The following is a 17,896-nucleotide window of genomic DNA, read 5'->3' as shown; positions in this document are numbered from 1 at the left end:
GTCCAACAGTACAGGTTAGCAGTAGACTACTGAACTTGCACAGTGCTTGAAGTAACATTATCTGTACCCAGTGTTGCTTTTCAGATGAAACATGCTTGAATTTTTGTGGTTTTACATAGATTAATTAGCTTTGCAATAGACATAAATGCTGTTAGTGGAAAGGAATTAAGAGAAAGTAAGGTAGGAAACCTAAGAGATACACTGGTCAATCCCATATATAAAACATGGAACAAACAAAATCGCAGCAAACACTAACAACAAGCTCAGATCCACAAAGGCCTTTTTGCACCTACATTTCCCAACTGAAATTCAAAGGACAGTTGTGCCTAGAACAGGTATTAGACCCTCTTCATGAAGCTTCCTCTCAAATCTGGAAAATAATAGCAAAAGAAAAGTTTACCTTCTATACACTTCCAAAAGCTCCATTGCCAAGGTGCTCTCAAACTGCAATTCCTATATGTTTTGTGGGTGCCTTATAGTGATTCATGCTCTCAATATTTTCAGCAATTTGCTTCAATACATCCTCCTAGTCATAAATTAAATTACAAATAAATAAATTTAAAATGTTTATGCCTTTCTTGTGCTATGAATGTGCAAGAATATGACTTCTTAAAACTATGCAGGCTTAAGGTTTTTTACCTACCTTTAAGAAATTTAGCTTTAATACCAACCCTTCATAAGCTCTGATATCATGCACATAATGTCCAATATCAATGAAGATTTCAAAAAAGTCAGTAGGGAAAAGTCTAGAAAGGTTCAAAATTTTTTATATTTTTTAGAAACAATGTACGCAGTAGCTATTAATCTACACCAGAGACTTTTCAATGTTTATTATTACAACTTACTTCAGAACCTCCTAAATAGTACACTTATTTTTCACTAATCTATTGAGATATTAATCCTCTAACACTTTATACATAGGAGTTAAAGTCCATTTTAAAAGTCAGACTTCAGCCCCCATTGGTTGGGTATGCCAACCAATATAAATGCCAATTCCCCAAACAAGTATAAGTCTTTAAAGTCAATGCACCTCCTGAATTTCCAGTAATTTTGCTTTTTTTTTCTTACAGCACTTTCTTTTATGCTTGTTATCACTGTATCTGAGTTTCTTCTTGTAATGCACTAAGTGATAGGATTAACATTTTTCTGCATTTAAAGAATTGTGACACCCATCTTAGAATTTTTGGCCAAGAATCCTAGTCTAAAACATGAAAAGGACTGAGAAAAGCAAAAGCCAACAGATAACATGTAACAGTTGATTAGTTAGATATTTGACTGAAGCTTTGTTTCTTTTTAAAGTTCTGGAATAAGTAGAAATGGAGAAGATCAGGGCATTTGGAAAAGTCAAGACAGTAAATTAGTCCAGATTCTTCAAAAACTTGTCACCAACCATGAAAATTCATTACACACTGAGGCACTTCCAGTACAAAATCCACCTTTTAAAAATAAAAATAACACAAAAGTCATATTTAGAACTTTAGTAATTTATGATATAAAATAAAAACATAAACACTCCTGACAGGCACACCTCCTAGACACTCCGATTACTATCCTAATCCCACAAATCAAACTAAGATTTCACATAGCCTTTGTAGCCAACATGGTGAAATGGCCATCTTACTAGTAAAAATGCATAATTGATGGAAAACATTTTGTCCTTATTGATCCAAACCTTCCAGCAACACTCCTAAGTAAAACAGCTTGATGCAAAGTCAGACCCATGGTGAAGGAGTAGAGGGCTCAGAGAAAAAGTTTAACTGCTTCCACTTAATTGCTACTATCCAGGGCTGCAACTTGCGTCTGCTAATCTTCAGGGTAAAAGTATGTTTTATCACCAGCAGTATTAAATCTGTCCTCAACATATATAAAAGGTTGATTCATGTGGGGAGAAGGAGCCCATACAGAGCTAGGTTGTCTGGCATACACACAAAAGAAGTCCCAACACTGAACACCTAATCTTGCAGACTGGCACTGATGCAATGAAGGGATGAGTGTAGTTATGAAGAGCTATCTGTAGTTGTGAACAGAACAGAAATTGCCCATTACAAAATAATTTACATTTAAAAAATATTTCTTTTTGAAAGCTATCCTAAAAGAGTTTCACAAAACATATGGTTAACATACCTTTTAAAAATATGTTGATTTCTTTCCATACTGAAGAGAAATCTCAGGGCTCTGAAAGCATAACACTACAGTAGGAAAAGTACTTAAATTAATGAGAGACTTATAACACATATGGAAAAGCCACTGATAAACAACAAGGATTCCCCTTGACCTTATATACTGTCAAACTTTGTATTTAAATGACAGATTATCTTATTAGCCTGATAACAAAGGGAATAAAACTATACTAAGTTCCTCCTGTATTTTAAAAGTATGCAAGGACATTAAGGGGGGAAAAACAATTAAAAAAAAAAAACAGTTGGTGACAACAGCTTCAGCACATGCTGAAGCACACCTAAATCTTGATCATCTCTTTTCATCTGCAGATAGCTCAAGACTTGAAACCTGATTTCTTCTCCAATGCTGAAAAAGGTAAACGAACTGGTGGGTTTGTACTGTTGCAGAAAAAAAGCATTTTGCATTTTTTTCTGAAAAATTCAGTGTGGAGCACCGTAAGTTCTAACAGGGACAAAAAAGAAGAGTGAGAAAAGAGAGATTACTCAACTTTTTAACCCTAAATTCATCGTATTTACAGAGAACTTTATGTACCTCAGCTCCTATCTCTCTCTTAGTTCCAAAACAAAGAAAGTCCTTTAAGACAGCTACTGGCAGGTAGTTAATATATATGCTTTGATGCAACTCATTTTTATTTCTATTTCTAAAGACTCAGTGATCTGGCACATTTATAGCTGAGCAAACAAAGATAGTCCTGAAGTAAGATCACTTAGGTAGCATGGCAGAAAGAAGCTGAAAAGTTAATTGATCATTGAAAACATACACAATGGGGCAGTAAAGACACCACACCAGGATTGCAAGAATTCTAAGAAAAATGTCTGTGAAACTCAAAAAGGATATTCCAATAGCTGCAACTGTATTTCACAGCAGTAACATTTATAAAGGCAATACAGATAGCAGTGTGAGAAGCTAAACAAGGTTTCATAAAAATATACCTCTTGCACAAAACAGATTTAGTTTTCATATGCGATCATTAAGTCCATTATTCATTCAAATGGCTTCATGTTTAACCCAACTACAGCTGCTTAGTAGCTCTTGTGAGTTATTTCCAACACATTCTGCTGGAATCTAAAAATCTCAGTGGGCATAAATTAAGCTCCTTACAGTTGTGTGAGACAACGATACTGAGCACATACTCCAGTTTGTTAGACTGCATGTTAGTTCCATACCTACCCTCCAGGAAGGTTTGTATTTATCTCATCCTTAAGATGATTTAACTGAAGTGCACCATAAAACCTCACTGCAGTAGAAAGGTACCTACTGCACTGAATCTACCCTCCAATTCTAATCTAGAAGAACGGTGATGAGAAAGACAACACTAGAATGAATTAATTTTTTTTTTGGTGGAAATACCTTTCTTCAGTATCCAAGCACACCTAGCTGATTAAATAGTGGAGTAGCTATATAGCTATATAGTGGAAGTGGCTCTGTCAGAACAAAGACCAGGTGAGAGGCAGGATCACGAATGCATTCAGCTGGGCTAAGGACTTTGCCAACTGGAGCAGAAGCAGCTGTGCTCATCCCTGAAGCTCTGAGCACTACATTCCCATAGCTTAAAGAGACACTCACCACTTCACAGAGCCTGAGAAAAGCTACCAGGTAATTAATTACTACTGATAACCTTTAGTCTAAGTTGACTCAAACCAGTACATTTATGAGGGTAATTACATGCAAAACCAAGAGCCATTCTATGCTTATTTGGCCTGTATTTATTCTACACTTAAATTTTCTCTATTTTATGTACTGTCTTCATGTATTTTATTTAACATCCACAGTAAAATGCTCCAGAAATAAACAGGTATTAGTAGAGTGTCAAGTCTAGAGTGAGTTTCAATGAAGATCAAGGCTCGATAAAGAAGATCTGATGTTAGACAACCTGAAAAAGTAGAGGAAAGATTATTGGAAGAAAAATATTGTCTTTCCTTTACACTATATGAAGTGCTAGAAACAAAGTAAATCAGAACAGAAATTGAGTCTCTCTTTAACTTTTAGTTCCTGGGCCATTTGTTGTTTGGGGGGGGAGGGGTTCCCCTTTAAATACGATTTTTTTTCTACTGTACTTTAAAATAAACTTTAATTCATAAAAAATTATCAGGGACTGTTGGGGCTTTCATTGTGCAATGATAATAAAGGGAGTTACCTGTAATAAACTGGCTCTTTCAGCATTCCTTTCTTTGTTTGGTAAAATCAGCTTTGCTATTGTATATATTCCATTTGCCTGGAAAGAGAAAAAAGTCAGCATTAATAGTGTACCTTTGCATACAAATCACAAATAAAAGTCAGTGTTCAGATAAATCAGAAGCTAATACCAATAGACAAGTTCTCAACATCCTATTGCACACTTAAAATGTAAGCTTAAATGTGTATAAGAATTAAGTCGTTGTTACATTTAAACTGATACCATAAAGAGAGCCTGTGAACAGATAAAGAAGTGCTTCTGTCTCTACACGTGAAGGAAATTGCAGCAATAGTCAGTCACCATGTGGCACCATATTTTGAATTGTCAGGAACAAAATTCAAGTCTCAGTAAAAATAAATTGGAGAAACACCAAAAGCGATAGCCTGAGAAGTCTGTCTGTGCCTTCGGCAGGATTTTGTGAACACCATACTGATGTCAGCTTCCATTTTCATGCAACCATGTGTCCTCCACTATCCTATCCACTTTATGAGTTTGATAGGTGGCTGGTAGATTGAGTTGGAGTACTGCTCCCAGTTACTTGACAAGGTCCCTGATGGAGACTACTCTCCTCTTTAGCAGAGTTGAAGGGAATATGTGTCAGCTCTGCAGAGGCTCTTCTGCAGTTCCCGATGTTTTCTTCAACTGATCATGAAGGTAGAATTAAGCTTAATTAGAATTATGGTTAAGCATAGGTTTTGGACTGTGCAGAAGAGCCATTGAGTCAAACACATTCTGTCTGCTACCAGAATTACCACAGACTGCTGCCAAGGCTGTGTGACAAGGACAGAGGACAGACGGCGGAGAGGGACAGGCAGCAGAGGGCAGCTACTGCAGAAGCAAAAGTTCCCAACTGCCTGATCCAAGAGGCCTTAGACACCAGGTGATATAAACCTTTACAGATTGACCTCCGTGGCACATAACTGAAAGAGTTGCACATCTTTGTCCTCTGTTTTTAACCCAGGTGAGTTGTTTCACTTCGTTCACCATGCAACTCTCGAAGCAAAAAGAAAGAAGTAGGATTTAAAATTACTACAGTGGTATTGCAGGGTGGAACTCCAATTGAAATGAACATGCTTGAGGCTATGTCCTGATCTGAAAGGGGGTTGTTGGCTGGTGTTTAAACAAACGGAGAGGTTGGTGTCTTTTGACAGAATGAGCAGCAGCAGAAGTTAAGTTTGAAACACCTTTTCCAGGTCTGCACATTGTACATTTTTAAGTGATGTACTGACACCACAGTTACCATGTACTGCTGGAGCAATGCAGAAAAACTCTCTGTTAAAACCATTTAATTTAAACAAGTGATATTTTATTTTACTGAAATCAGACTCAGCCTAAAATACATACAGTTATATTGTTTAGATAAATAGTTATCTAAATCAGTACAGTTTATTGAAATTTTAATGCTTAAGAATCATAAAAAAATATATATTTTTAGACTTATTTTCATTCCTTTTCTCTCAACCAACAATTTTGAAATATACACAAACTTCTTTCCCATTCATATTTAAGGCTCTTGGTCTCTCGGTTCCTCCAGGAATACCTCTAGTTTGGTTTTAAGCTAAATTGAAGGCTTTGATTTAACATTTAGAGTTTAAGAGTTGGCTACAGCTTTCAGCTGATATTAAGGTCCTTAATATTTGTATCTTTGACTAGCTCTGGAATACAACCAGGGATTTTAAGAATGTTTTATCCCTGGAGATGAATGCCAGGAAGTTATCTCAGAAATACCATACTCTTAAGAAAAAATAAACTGTTTGTGAAACAGCAACATGTCAATTTTTATGATGCATAGTTTTTTGTAATAAACTTCATGAAATTCAGAATTTGCATTTCTCTGTTTATTCTGTGATTACTTTTATTGACGATCCTATTTTGAATATAATAAAAGCATGGCAAGAGATGCCAAAATAAACCTTGTCTGAATAAAGTTGTTTATTCTTCCAGACACCTATGCTGATAACCTTTGTGTCTATGTCTCTGTGTGTAAATTTATAAAGAAACAGAAGTACTATAGTTATAGAAAGGCATATTTCCAATCTCTTAAATTATGATAATGAATAACAACAATTACGTGAAATTATAAACTATAATGCCTTACTTAACTGAATAAAATCTTCCTACCTGTACAACCTCGTAAGCATTAGTCTCATTGAGCACCAGTTCAGTAACTGCAGCACAAGAAGCTAGAATAAAGATTCAGATGTAACATTTAGGGCCATTTGACTCTATTGAGAAATCTCCTCTAAAAGGGATTTGGTCCATAACTACCAATAAATCCTCACCTGACTAGTAGTCATTAGAATATCACTTTGAAATCATATTATTCATATTCATCTACCATAGAAAATTTTAAATGAAGTGAAGAAAAATAAAATCAAATAAAAATAATCTCATGCTAAACACAAAATAAAATAAATAAATAACTTTTTTTGTCACTGTTTTTGCAGGTGAAGAAATATATATGATTCCCAGATACTTTATGCTTTGCTTCTTTCTAACAAAAGTGTACTTTTTGAAAATAAGTGCTGCTATCACACATTTGGAAATAAACTAATCTGATTTGGTGCTCCTACTCCCTAAAGCAGGTATAAAAATTTACCATTTTGAAATATTTTTAATCCTTTTGCACAAGTGTATGTAAAGACATAGAGTATTAGACCTTATAAACCTACCTGCTTGAAGTGAGAAAGTATTTTTTTTTGTATCTCATCAGGACTCAGATCATCTGACCAATGAAGATACTGGATTCTCCCTGCTGCATTTGCACTAGATAAGCTTCCAGCTGAAGAGTGGTCAGACACAAGAATTCTTTCCCCTGAAGAAAAAACAGAACAAAATAAAAATCAAATTGCAGTGCTAAAAAAATGGCTTAATATGTCTTTGTTAACCATTTCTGAAGTTCTGAAAATTTGTATGTTTTTCACTGAATTAGCTAATACACTTTAAAAAAGCAAACAAGCCTTTAAACAGAAAATTTCTAAACCATGTTCATCAATTATATTCACAATTCTAGCTCACTAAATAGGTGTCAGATTAATAGGAAAACTAAACAGACAGTAATTATATATTTATGACTATTCATTATTTAGTTTATACTTGAAAATATGAAAAAACACCTTAGGATAACAATGAAATATGAAAGGCTGGAAAAAATATTGCTCATTCATTATGTTCTAAATAGGCTTTTAAATTCTGTTGGCATCACATACAGCTGAACAAGGCAAAGATACTATTTGATAAAACAGGGCTTGGTCAAATATATCTTAATATATCAAACAGTCTTGTACAATTGCCACGATGTTGAGGACTGAAAACCTACCCCTAAAATATACGAAGGAGCTGCTTGATTCCACCCCAGATCCAAATTTCCACACTAGTCTCAAGATCTTCACAAACCTCACAAACAGAATACAAGCTATACTCCAGAGATGTTTGATGTCATCAGAATGGAGTTAACTGAGCAAGACTGGAACTCCTTCATACATTTTTATTTGCTCTTTGACTTGTGACTGCACAAAGAAGTCGTAGCAACAGCCTAAAAAGAACCAGCAAGAAATTTTAACAATAACTCCATCATTACTTTGTATTGTCAGTTAGCAAAGGGAAAAAAAAACCACAGGAAGTTCAAAAAGGAACAGAGATCTCCTATTAAAAAAAAATAATTTAAACAAAACAAGTTAAAGTCACTGCAACCTGGTTAAAGTCACTGTTTAAAAAGTAAAAGAAGACAATGGTCCAAACTTTCACAAGGGATGAAATTATATTTACATTGAGTTCAGCTGTCAGCAGAGGCAACCCAGCCAGGATGGGAGGTGGCCAGGTGGGCTGCCGTCATCTGTGGTACCATCTTCTCATTAATGGCATTAGTACTACAAGTAGCACTGACTGCACAAACTTGTAAAGTCCATCTGTGCAACTCGAATAGCCTAGTTCCACAGATAACACAAAAATGCATGATTCTTCTCCAGTATGGTTTGAATATTATGTTTAGAAAGTGACTGGATATATCCATTAAAAGATTTACACAAGACTTTCATTAACTGCAATTAAGGTGGACTTCCCACAGAAAATATTGTTAAGGATATCCATTTCCCCTTGAAGCAAAAAAAGTCCATGTGTCTTTAATGAAACATATGAATTCACTTTCATATCTGAACTTAAAATTATGCTTAACTAGCACTGAACATCATCTTCCTGTCTACATTCAAATTCTAGCTCTTACATCTAACTTTTGATTTACATATAACCTAAATAATTTTCAAACCCAGAAACAAAATAAAACCTTTTCATATATTAAATTTCTATATCCTTAGTCACATAAAACGTCATTTATATGTGTGAAATAATTAACCATGAAATTTTAAAATCTCTTCAGAATTTTAAATGTGGTAAGTGATGTATTATCAAATTTGAAAGTCTTTCAGTTTCTCACTGAAATACAGTGATGCTTTGCTAGCAGTCTTAGCTGAGATGATTGAACAATTGAAGGAACGTTTATGATTTTCTGATCAACGGGACGTGGGATCTGACTCAGCCTCTGGCACAAACTACAGCAGCTCTAGGTTGCAATTTTACTAGTTTATGTTGGGCATGCCAGGAACTGTCAGGGCTCGGCATGCTTTCCATCTAACCACTGAGGTCTGCCAGGAGCAACAAAGAGATGCCCCAAGAAAAAGGATTGCTATCACTTTATGGTAAGATTGTAACTCATTTGCACTGCACTGGAGGCCAACAGTGGAGAGAGAGGAGATGCATTAAAAAGAAACTGCTGGAAAAGACTTTGCTTTTTGCATTTTTCAGTGACTGAAAATACACAGGTATCAGAATATGACCTTAGGTATGGTAAAGTGGCACGTTTTCTAATTCCTCTAAATACAAGCATCCCTAAATAAAAAAATCAAAATTTATTTTAACACATTTAATCCACAAATTAAGTCTCACCTTTCAGAGAGAAAATTGTATTCATGTAATATCACCAGCAAGTTTTCAACAATGATGAGCTCACTTATCTTCTGCCTACATTCTGGACTACAAACTGATTATTCCTGGCATTTATATCAGATGAAATTATATGATAAACACACATTGCTCTTTAGCCTCCTTCTTTGTACATTTGATGAACTATTTTTTTCACAAGTCTTACGTAATAATATCATATTGTGCACACAAACACTTAAAGCCACAAATATATTCTGGGTCAAGAGTAACAATGCAACAATTATCCAATTTTCCCCGTATAAAAAAAGTAAATGTGAATGCATAAAAATAAAGACACTAATTTATTTTATGCCTTACTGGTAATTAAGCAAGTGGAGTACATTTTTAAAAACAACCACAATTTCCATGAACATTTGTAATATACTCCAAACTCTTTCTCGCCTAGTTCAAATGTAACCCAGAATCCTACATTTAATTCAGTGAAATTAAACAGAAGTTGAAAAAGTATAACATCATTTAAATTAACATGGACCTTAAAAAAAATTTAAACTGAATCAGAATTTTGGGAAGTCTGGGAGACAGCAGACCAATAATGTAGAAACAGCAGTTTTTCTTATACAATGCCATTATGGATGAAATTTGCTCTGTCCTCCTTTTTGCTCTTTTTTTCCCTTTTTATCTTTATTTAAACACTAATTAATGAGAAGAGCGTACATATACATGGATTTGGGAGTACACATTTATTATTTGCTACACTGAACAATATTCTACCTGATTATTGTGAGGCACTGTTACATTAAGCTGAGGACAAAAGATTTTTATATGCAGGAAGTCAGTAGGAATTCTAGAATCCTGCAAAAGGATTGCAAAGACAGATTCTGTGGTTCCAGCCTTGCACAGCTGTCCACATGAACAAGAAGTCTGCTGCAGGGACCAAAGTTTCTACTTCAGTTTCTAATGCTTCAATATAAAATTAAGAACATTTAATTTTTCCTCATAAAGAGTAGTTTTAATATTGTGTCAAGAGAAAACATTAAAAAGCTTTTGTTAATTATAGCTCATTAATTTGAACCTACCTTTCTGCTAAGCTAGTCAGAGCACGGAGGGCACCAAAAAACACATGGCTGTCTGGCAGATAACAAATTTACTAAGGTCTGGAAAACAAAATATGAAACAAGGTAAGTAAATATAAAGTATATTGTTTTCTTTTACAACTCAAACGCATATAGAAGTATTTGTTGAAAAGCAAAAATTAAGATACTAAATCCTTACACAGTATGTTAAAAGTCTTAGGTACATTTAAAGTACTCTTAAATATACACTTAAAATCTTAGAATACACCCAGTAGGACAAGCAAGGATGTTCCTTATCAAATTACAATTGATATTTCTTTGACTGCTAAAGCACCTCTCCAACTTATTACACCATTGTAAAAATTCGTTTTTGTGTAACAGTTCAGAATTCTAAATCAGGCCTCCTGAAGCAAAAAGTTAATATTAAGCTTATATTTAAACAGCACAGTAATTTAAGGCCTTGCATGTATTTCTGTTCATGCTTTATATCTAAATAAATCTTGTCTAGATTCTCTAAAAACAATTGCCATTGTTTTTCTGCAGCATGATAGAATCATGAAACACTAGTTATACTGATTTTGATCTCTACTGTATTCAGTTTAGCCATAAACCAGCAATAGTTAAGGACAGATTCTTAGACTGATGGTAATGCATAGCAAGGGATGTCTGGTTGACACAGAATATTTAGGCAGAATACTTTACCTGTGGTGAAAAACCACAGCAGAAATTTGTGTAAAAAACCTTCGAAATACATTTATGTTTTAAAAGTATATAAAACTATCTGAATCACAGTAACGTGTAGCACGGGACAGTGTGTACATGAGCACTACTTTTTATATGAACAAATGTTTAGTTTACTCCAAATGTTTACAATCTATTTATCTCAAACCACCAATAACCATACATCAGACCAATCAACTTACAGAGAAGAAATTATTTTTATGATACTACTAATAGATCTGAAAAACACAGAGATTATCTTACTTTACAAGCCTGACAAGGTAAGGAATTTAGTCCCACCTAGGTCAAATCTAAAAAGCATAGGTTATTGTATTAAGTAGCTAATTGAACAAAATCAGCAATTTTATAAAGCACTTACTTTATGTTCTCCACTTGCTACAACCCATTCTCTTGGATTTTTAACAGCAGCAAGCTTTTGGAAAATATCTGTGGAACAAAGGAAGTCACATAAATTGAATTTTTCTCCCTAACATTTTCATTTCACCAGTCAGGTAACAGAGCAAAACACTGCATATGTTCTTTGAACCATAACTAGCTCATTTTACTCTTTTATTTCAATGCATAAAAAGATACTAATTTCTTAAAGAAATATTACTTATGTAGAAAAATAAGCTGTTCTTTTCCACAGGAATTTCAGCTTTTACTTGTGTGATGATGTCTACAATGAATCTAGTAATATCTTACGTAATGACCACCTCAAGTATTTTAAACATTTTAAAAGCCTCACACAAAAAGTTGTGAGTAGCCTTATCATTTCTCTTATCAGCTATTGCACTTACATGTCATGTTGACCAACTTGTCCACATTATGCTGCTCTTCTCCATAATTAAGATAACGATTTGCTACTGTTCCCATATACTACAAGCAGGGGAGGAAAAATAAAGGATACCATTAGGAAAAAAAAGTTTGAAGACTCCATAAACCTAGACTGTTCTGCCCAGGAAGAGCCTGTAGGTGGTGCATCTATTTCATGAAAAAATATTCAGTAATGCAATAGTACTGTAGACCCAAGGTTTAAACCTGTTTCAACATTTTATAAGTATGCTTTTCCCTTTGCAAAGTCATTTGCTACAGTTCAGGGTGGCTTTAGCCATCTCCCTTTAAAAATATACAGTTTCTTTTGACCTAACCAATTGTGTTGACTTTTCTATTTCTCCCACTTCAGGAGGCATTTCTTAAGTCTACTAATTAGAAGTCCTAGATGAATGCAGCTAGATTATAGGACAGTTGTTTTGAAAACTAGTGAAAAAACCCACACCAACTGCTCATGTGCAAATAGAGAAATGGACTCATTTCTTTCCATAAACCAAGAGTATCTATATACTGCTTTTGACGGTATATTTCATTCTAATCATAATAAACTGTCATGCAACATAATGGAAAAAGGTACTAAGAGGAATTCTACCTGAGCTAGATTTTCAATTCCACCCAGGCTGTGGAGCATTTCCTATAGGAAATATAAATATTAAAAAAAAAAAGAGTTCAGAATTACTTAAAATAAGTAGATAAACAAAAACAGAGGTGAAATGTTAAGGGCTCTAAAACAGGGCTTTCCATTTTCTTCACTTACTACATAACGGGAATTTTACATATCTGTATGATAAAGTCAAGTACCAAGCCTAGGGCTCAGAGCAGTGACCAAGCCATCAGTCATGGGGATTTACAGTTTCTTTGTTAGGGTCAGCAACAACAGACATGACATAAGAAATACCAGAAACTGAGCAAGTTATGCAGTAATGGTGTAAAATCACTCTTGGAGTCTGTTTGTTTGCAATTCACATCCTCACATATAGAAATACGGATACATATATGTAAGCATGCACACAAGCACCAATACAACTCATATACATGACACACATACATCCCCTTATCCAAGCAAGAAACAATATTTTGATGTACTGACTTGGCAGCATGGATCCCTTATTAATAATCTCAGGCAGATTAATACTCTAAGAAAATGGATGGATGGAGCTTGAATAACCCACTGCCTGCAAAAGAAATATTCAAAACATAAACCAAATGCAATAAAAAAGTGTTTAAACACTTAAATAAAACAGTTTGATTCAGGATCAATTGACTAGACAATTAGTGAGCTACAACAACTGTTCAGCATACCATACCATAGAACTTTTAATACCATTTATATTCAAATACAGTAGCAGCTATAAATAAATTTATTTCGTTATATGAGCATTACCAGCCATCACTTATTATCACTGAACTGATGCAGGGAAGTACATGCTTATCTCTAAGAACAAATTATCCATGCTTTGATATAAACTTTCAGTGTTTGGACCAAGGCCCAAAAGGGCAAAATAAGTGAGAAACCACACAGCAAACTTCAGTGCACAAAATATACTTATGGAAAAATAAGGGTGCTACAGAAGTAAAAATAGCTATATTTAAAATATTCTTTTGAATTATCATAATCTATCCCAGTTTTTAAAAACTCTGATTCTATTATCCTGGGAATAAATTATTTAGCTCAAATGTTCTTGAAATAGGATTGTATTTCCATATAGAACTTCCTTCTTTATATTTCTACATATGATTATCTAGCATAAGACATGGCAGAAAACACAAATCAGATTTGCAGAAAGCATCCAGGGGCAGAAACCCTGCATAAAATACCAGTAATGGAATCAGTATTTCCACTGTCTGTTGAAAGTATATATCCCCATTTCCCTATTTAAAATAAACCTAAAATTAGACAACTTTGCCATGTGTTTTTTTGGTTGTTATTTTAACTGAGAGGACAGAATTTGTTTGGATAAGTTTCTTGGAAATAGAAGAAGTGTATGGGTCATGGCAGTTCTCTTTCCTTTTCATCATTTGCAGTTGGGAATGACGCCAATAGCTAAAAATACCTCCATAAAAATAAATGTTTTACAAATAGATACTAACAAACTCTCAGCCCTTTTTTGCCAATATTCTGCTCGAAGTAATACCATTTTTCATTATGATTCCATAATTGGCCACATCAGAACAGAAAAAAACTTTAATGGAAAGAAAACAGCAACCATATACCTGTGTACAAAATCTGTAGGTCAGATTTTAAAGTGGCCTGAAGATATTACCACAGTGGACAGTCATTCTCTGAGCCTGGTTAACATTTGAGAGCCTTTTCTACTGCAGTTACATTTACAATACACATTACTAGGTACACCAGGTACATATCCAGCTTATGCCAGCGAGATTTTTTCTGCCTTAGTTATGCCCCTTATTCAAACTACTGAAGCTAAGCTGATCACAGCTTTCTTGTCAAGAAAACTACCTGCAACCAGGACTTTTGCACACACAGTGATGCCAGTAAGGGGGAGGTCATCTTTTCTTCCTCCCAACCAACATGGTTATGCCAGCCAAGTGTGTAATGCTGATCAAGGTGACAGTCTATAGCTCCGACACAACGAAATGGGAGTAGGTCCACAGGGAGGACATCATCACAGTCATAGTAAAATATTTACAAAGGGCAACTAAGTCACCTTTGTAACTCCAGCTACCTTACAGATTTTACATATCTACTAATTTATGCTTGTTTCATCCGCCTTGCCTGAGTGCTTTCATTCTTAATACAAGAGGCTTGTTTTGCCATATCACTGTCACAAAGAACCACCAAAGAAAACCAAAATATAAGCCAAGTATGCCACAACGCATAAATAGAACTTGGGAAATCACAGTGTAAGATATTCTTAGATTTTTGGCAAGTGAAGCTGAGCCACTGACCTCTCACTGGTGAGTACTGAGTTCACACGCACAAAAGAGGTATCAGATTTACAAATCAGTTAAATGACCTGTTTTAAAATCACTGCCATTTAGATAATCAAGGAAGAGATCCCAAGTTCCCCAGTTGGTTCTGAATAAGGATCTAAGCAAACTATGTGATGTTGTTAGATTCCTCTGCAAGTTCTAGCAGTTACACATTAATACCTTTAAATGCTCCTTCTTTAAACTTCTGTACCACTTAAGGGTTTTTTTAGAAAATGTATTTGGGCTTTAAAAAGGAAAATACAATACACTGCAAAGGAGTATAGTAAAAAAATCCTGAAAAAAGCACCCCAAAGGAATCTTTCTCTGTCCCCTCTATTTTTTAAGGTCTTGTACTTTTTCCTCACATAAATGAAAGCAGCATAAGAAAAGGGACTACCCTTTCCAATCCTGTTATACACACAAATACAAATAAATACCAACAAGTGGCATCAACTCATCAGAATTTTATGGAAGCCACTGGCCTCTCTCTATAAAGGCAGCAGTCCACAAAATACGAATAGAAACAGTAAAATAAATTAGAAAAGCAAATCTTAGATTACAGACACCATATACAGATAAATGATCAAGAAAACATAATAGTTAGAATTTTGGTCATCCAAGTTTTGTCATATACCCAGTCCTTCATTCTTCTGTCCCACTAACCCAAGTATTTGCTCCTCAAAGCCAATACACAATGGTTGTTTAAAACTGAGATTATGAAGTGAAATGCTGCTGGTAGTTTCCACAGAGAGGTGTATTGTTGTAACAATATGAAATATTATCCATGCATCTTGCTTCTTCATGCAAGGCAAGAAAGAGTGGCCCTCCTTCTTGGTTATGAATGTGTTTCATATACCGACCTGTAGGTAAGTCTGTTCTTAACTAAAGTCATAAAGGTATCTTGAAACAGCTGATGTTTGGGATGCTTGCTAATATTTCTCTCATTTTTGCAGGTCATGCTAATGAGGAAGAAAAAAAGAAAAATGGTGAATTGCTAATTAACTTGTCACAAGACAATTTTACATTGCTACAACATAACATTCGCAGCAAAATCTAAGAAATTTCCTATTAGCAGTTACCACAGAATAACACAATTTCAGATTGCCAGACATTAACAGTCTGTCTCATGCAAAATTTGGGACAGAATGGTATATGTTTTCCAAAAAAAGAAATGATCACAATTTAAAATGAGTATATTAACTCTCATCAGTGTACTGTGCTGAGTGGGAAAGTCTGAAACTTACAAAGGCAGGAACATAAACAGGTTTAAAAAGTTTAAAATATGTAATTCGCATCTCAAATTAACATGAAAAGTACAAGTAACAGACATAGGTAAAAACACAAATGCCTTCACACTTCAAAAAGGTGATGCCCTTAGATACATAAAGATGTTCAGAGATATGAGAGTGTCATCATCAGCTTATTTTTTATTATTTTTACCTAAATTTTTCAAGCTCAAAAGCTTCTGTTGATTCTTGCCATTGACCACTGGACTTTTGTTCATTGCTTTTGACATTTTGCCAAGGTCTTGTCACACTGGAATATATATATATATAGCTGGAATACAAGGAGGGAAGGGATAGTAGTTGTAAGGCAAACACTGCATTTTAACTTTTATGAGAATATGATCAAGTAAAAGTACTTTTTCTCAAGTTCTGACTTGAACTTTCGACCTAAAACTTGGCATTATAGAATACATACACCCACTCTGCAAAACAAAACTGACGTGGCAGAAAACTGATGCAAAGCAAGACTGGAAAACAAGTACATAGAGGTGAGTAAAAAGTGAAGAATGGTGTCCTTTAAAATTTATAATACCAAAGCCTGACAAAATCTGCAACACACACTCATTATCTATGCTTCTTACCTGTCCCAATTCTACAATTGCATAGCCTTCACATTCTTTTCAGGTTGGACAACTCACATGTTTCAGCTTTCTGCTCAGAAGCAATTCCAGGCCTCTAACCAGGCAGAAAGTGCATAACTCCTACCGCACATGGATGAATCCTTTAGTCATTTTGTCATATCTTTTTACAGAATTGAAAGGGAGAAAATGTTCTGTGATTCCAAAGACTCACACCCATCATCATGTGTTGGTTTTCTTTGCTTCAAATGGCAAATACAAGCTTCACTAAGTGAGTTGAGGTGAAAGAGATTCGACTTTCTCCTGTAAGTTGGTATTTATGCCCTGCATATTTTCAGCTGAGGTGTTATTCTTCAAAGCCAATTTGTTTATGGTTAAAATGCTGATCTTATCTTATATTCTTTACCACTCTCCCCCATGCTGTTACTCATGCATCTTTAAGCCTACCTTCTTGTGACACTGTGAAAGGGCACAGAGGAAAACAAATCTGCTATGCTACTTGACTATATGCAACAATAGCTGGATAAAACCTGTTCAAGATACAAACTAAAGCAATTTTTTCCTGTTAAAATAAAAAAATATGGTACAGTAGAATGGGAAGAGGATCAGTTTCATTCTTTCACCTGTTCTAAATGTGATTTGTCCCACACAGAAGATCTAGTGTTGCCAAGGGAAAAAAAAAAAGAGACAAGAAGAAAGACATCCACTACTCGAGATTTTGCTAACATGTTTTAATAATTATAGAACACAATGTTCTAAGCATATGCCAGAAAGATAATCACCATTAATTATAATTTTAAAGCACATTTAATAACAGTTATTGAAAAATACCTGTTGGTTCCTTGACTGAACACTTAAGAGAGACTGATGTCTTTTTAGATCAGAATAATCCCTAGGAAAAAACCACAATTGCATGTGTTAATAGTTACACAAAAGTATTTCCATAACTGCAAAGAAGGTCAGCAAGCAACAATGCTACTGACAGAAAATAAAGTTTTCTAGAGTTGCCTGGTGTCCACATTTTGCGTACAGAAAAATTTACAGCCTCTCCAGAATGCCTTAAATCAACAAAGGTGCAAATAAACTTTGTGACCAGAGTAACAGTTGTCATGTTTATACTGCGTTTCAAATTGAAGCATTCTGCTTTGGCAGCCAGTGAAAATTCCACACGAGTCC

General features: G+C 34.7%; 1 protein-coding gene across 1 annotated transcript in view; it reads right to left on the bottom strand.

Moving 5' to 3' along the window:
- Nucleotides 1-17,896, bottom strand: part of NEK10 (NIMA related kinase 10) — a 99,867-nt gene that overhangs the window by 78,585 nt on the left and 3,386 nt on the right. The window contains 20 exon segments of the mRNA XM_017732066.1: nucleotides 410-526; nucleotides 644-746; nucleotides 2,125-2,189; nucleotides 4,319-4,396; nucleotides 6,479-6,540; nucleotides 7,030-7,054; nucleotides 7,057-7,172; nucleotides 7,690-7,759; nucleotides 7,762-7,867; nucleotides 7,869-7,892; nucleotides 9,299-9,385; nucleotides 10,372-10,425; nucleotides 10,427-10,449; nucleotides 11,468-11,535; nucleotides 11,889-11,967; nucleotides 12,515-12,556; nucleotides 13,013-13,097; nucleotides 15,717-15,815; nucleotides 16,297-16,392; nucleotides 17,526-17,612. Coding sequence (XP_017587555.1) covers nucleotides 410-526; nucleotides 644-746; nucleotides 2,125-2,189; nucleotides 4,319-4,396; nucleotides 6,479-6,540; nucleotides 7,030-7,054; nucleotides 7,057-7,172; nucleotides 7,690-7,759; nucleotides 7,762-7,867; nucleotides 7,869-7,892; nucleotides 9,299-9,385; nucleotides 10,372-10,425; nucleotides 10,427-10,449; nucleotides 11,468-11,535; nucleotides 11,889-11,967; nucleotides 12,515-12,556; nucleotides 13,013-13,097; nucleotides 15,717-15,815; nucleotides 16,297-16,392; nucleotides 17,526-17,612 — 1,486 coding nt within the window.

The sequence above is a fragment of the Corvus brachyrhynchos genome, unplaced genomic scaffold (genome assembly GCF_000691975.1).
Source record: "Corvus brachyrhynchos isolate BGI_N302 unplaced genomic scaffold, ASM69197v1 scaffold53, whole genome shotgun sequence".
Taxonomy (NCBI): Eukaryota; Metazoa; Chordata; class Aves; order Passeriformes; family Corvidae; genus Corvus; species Corvus brachyrhynchos.
Note: the sequence above shows the minus strand (reverse complement) of the source record. Positions and strands in the feature narration are given on the sequence as shown.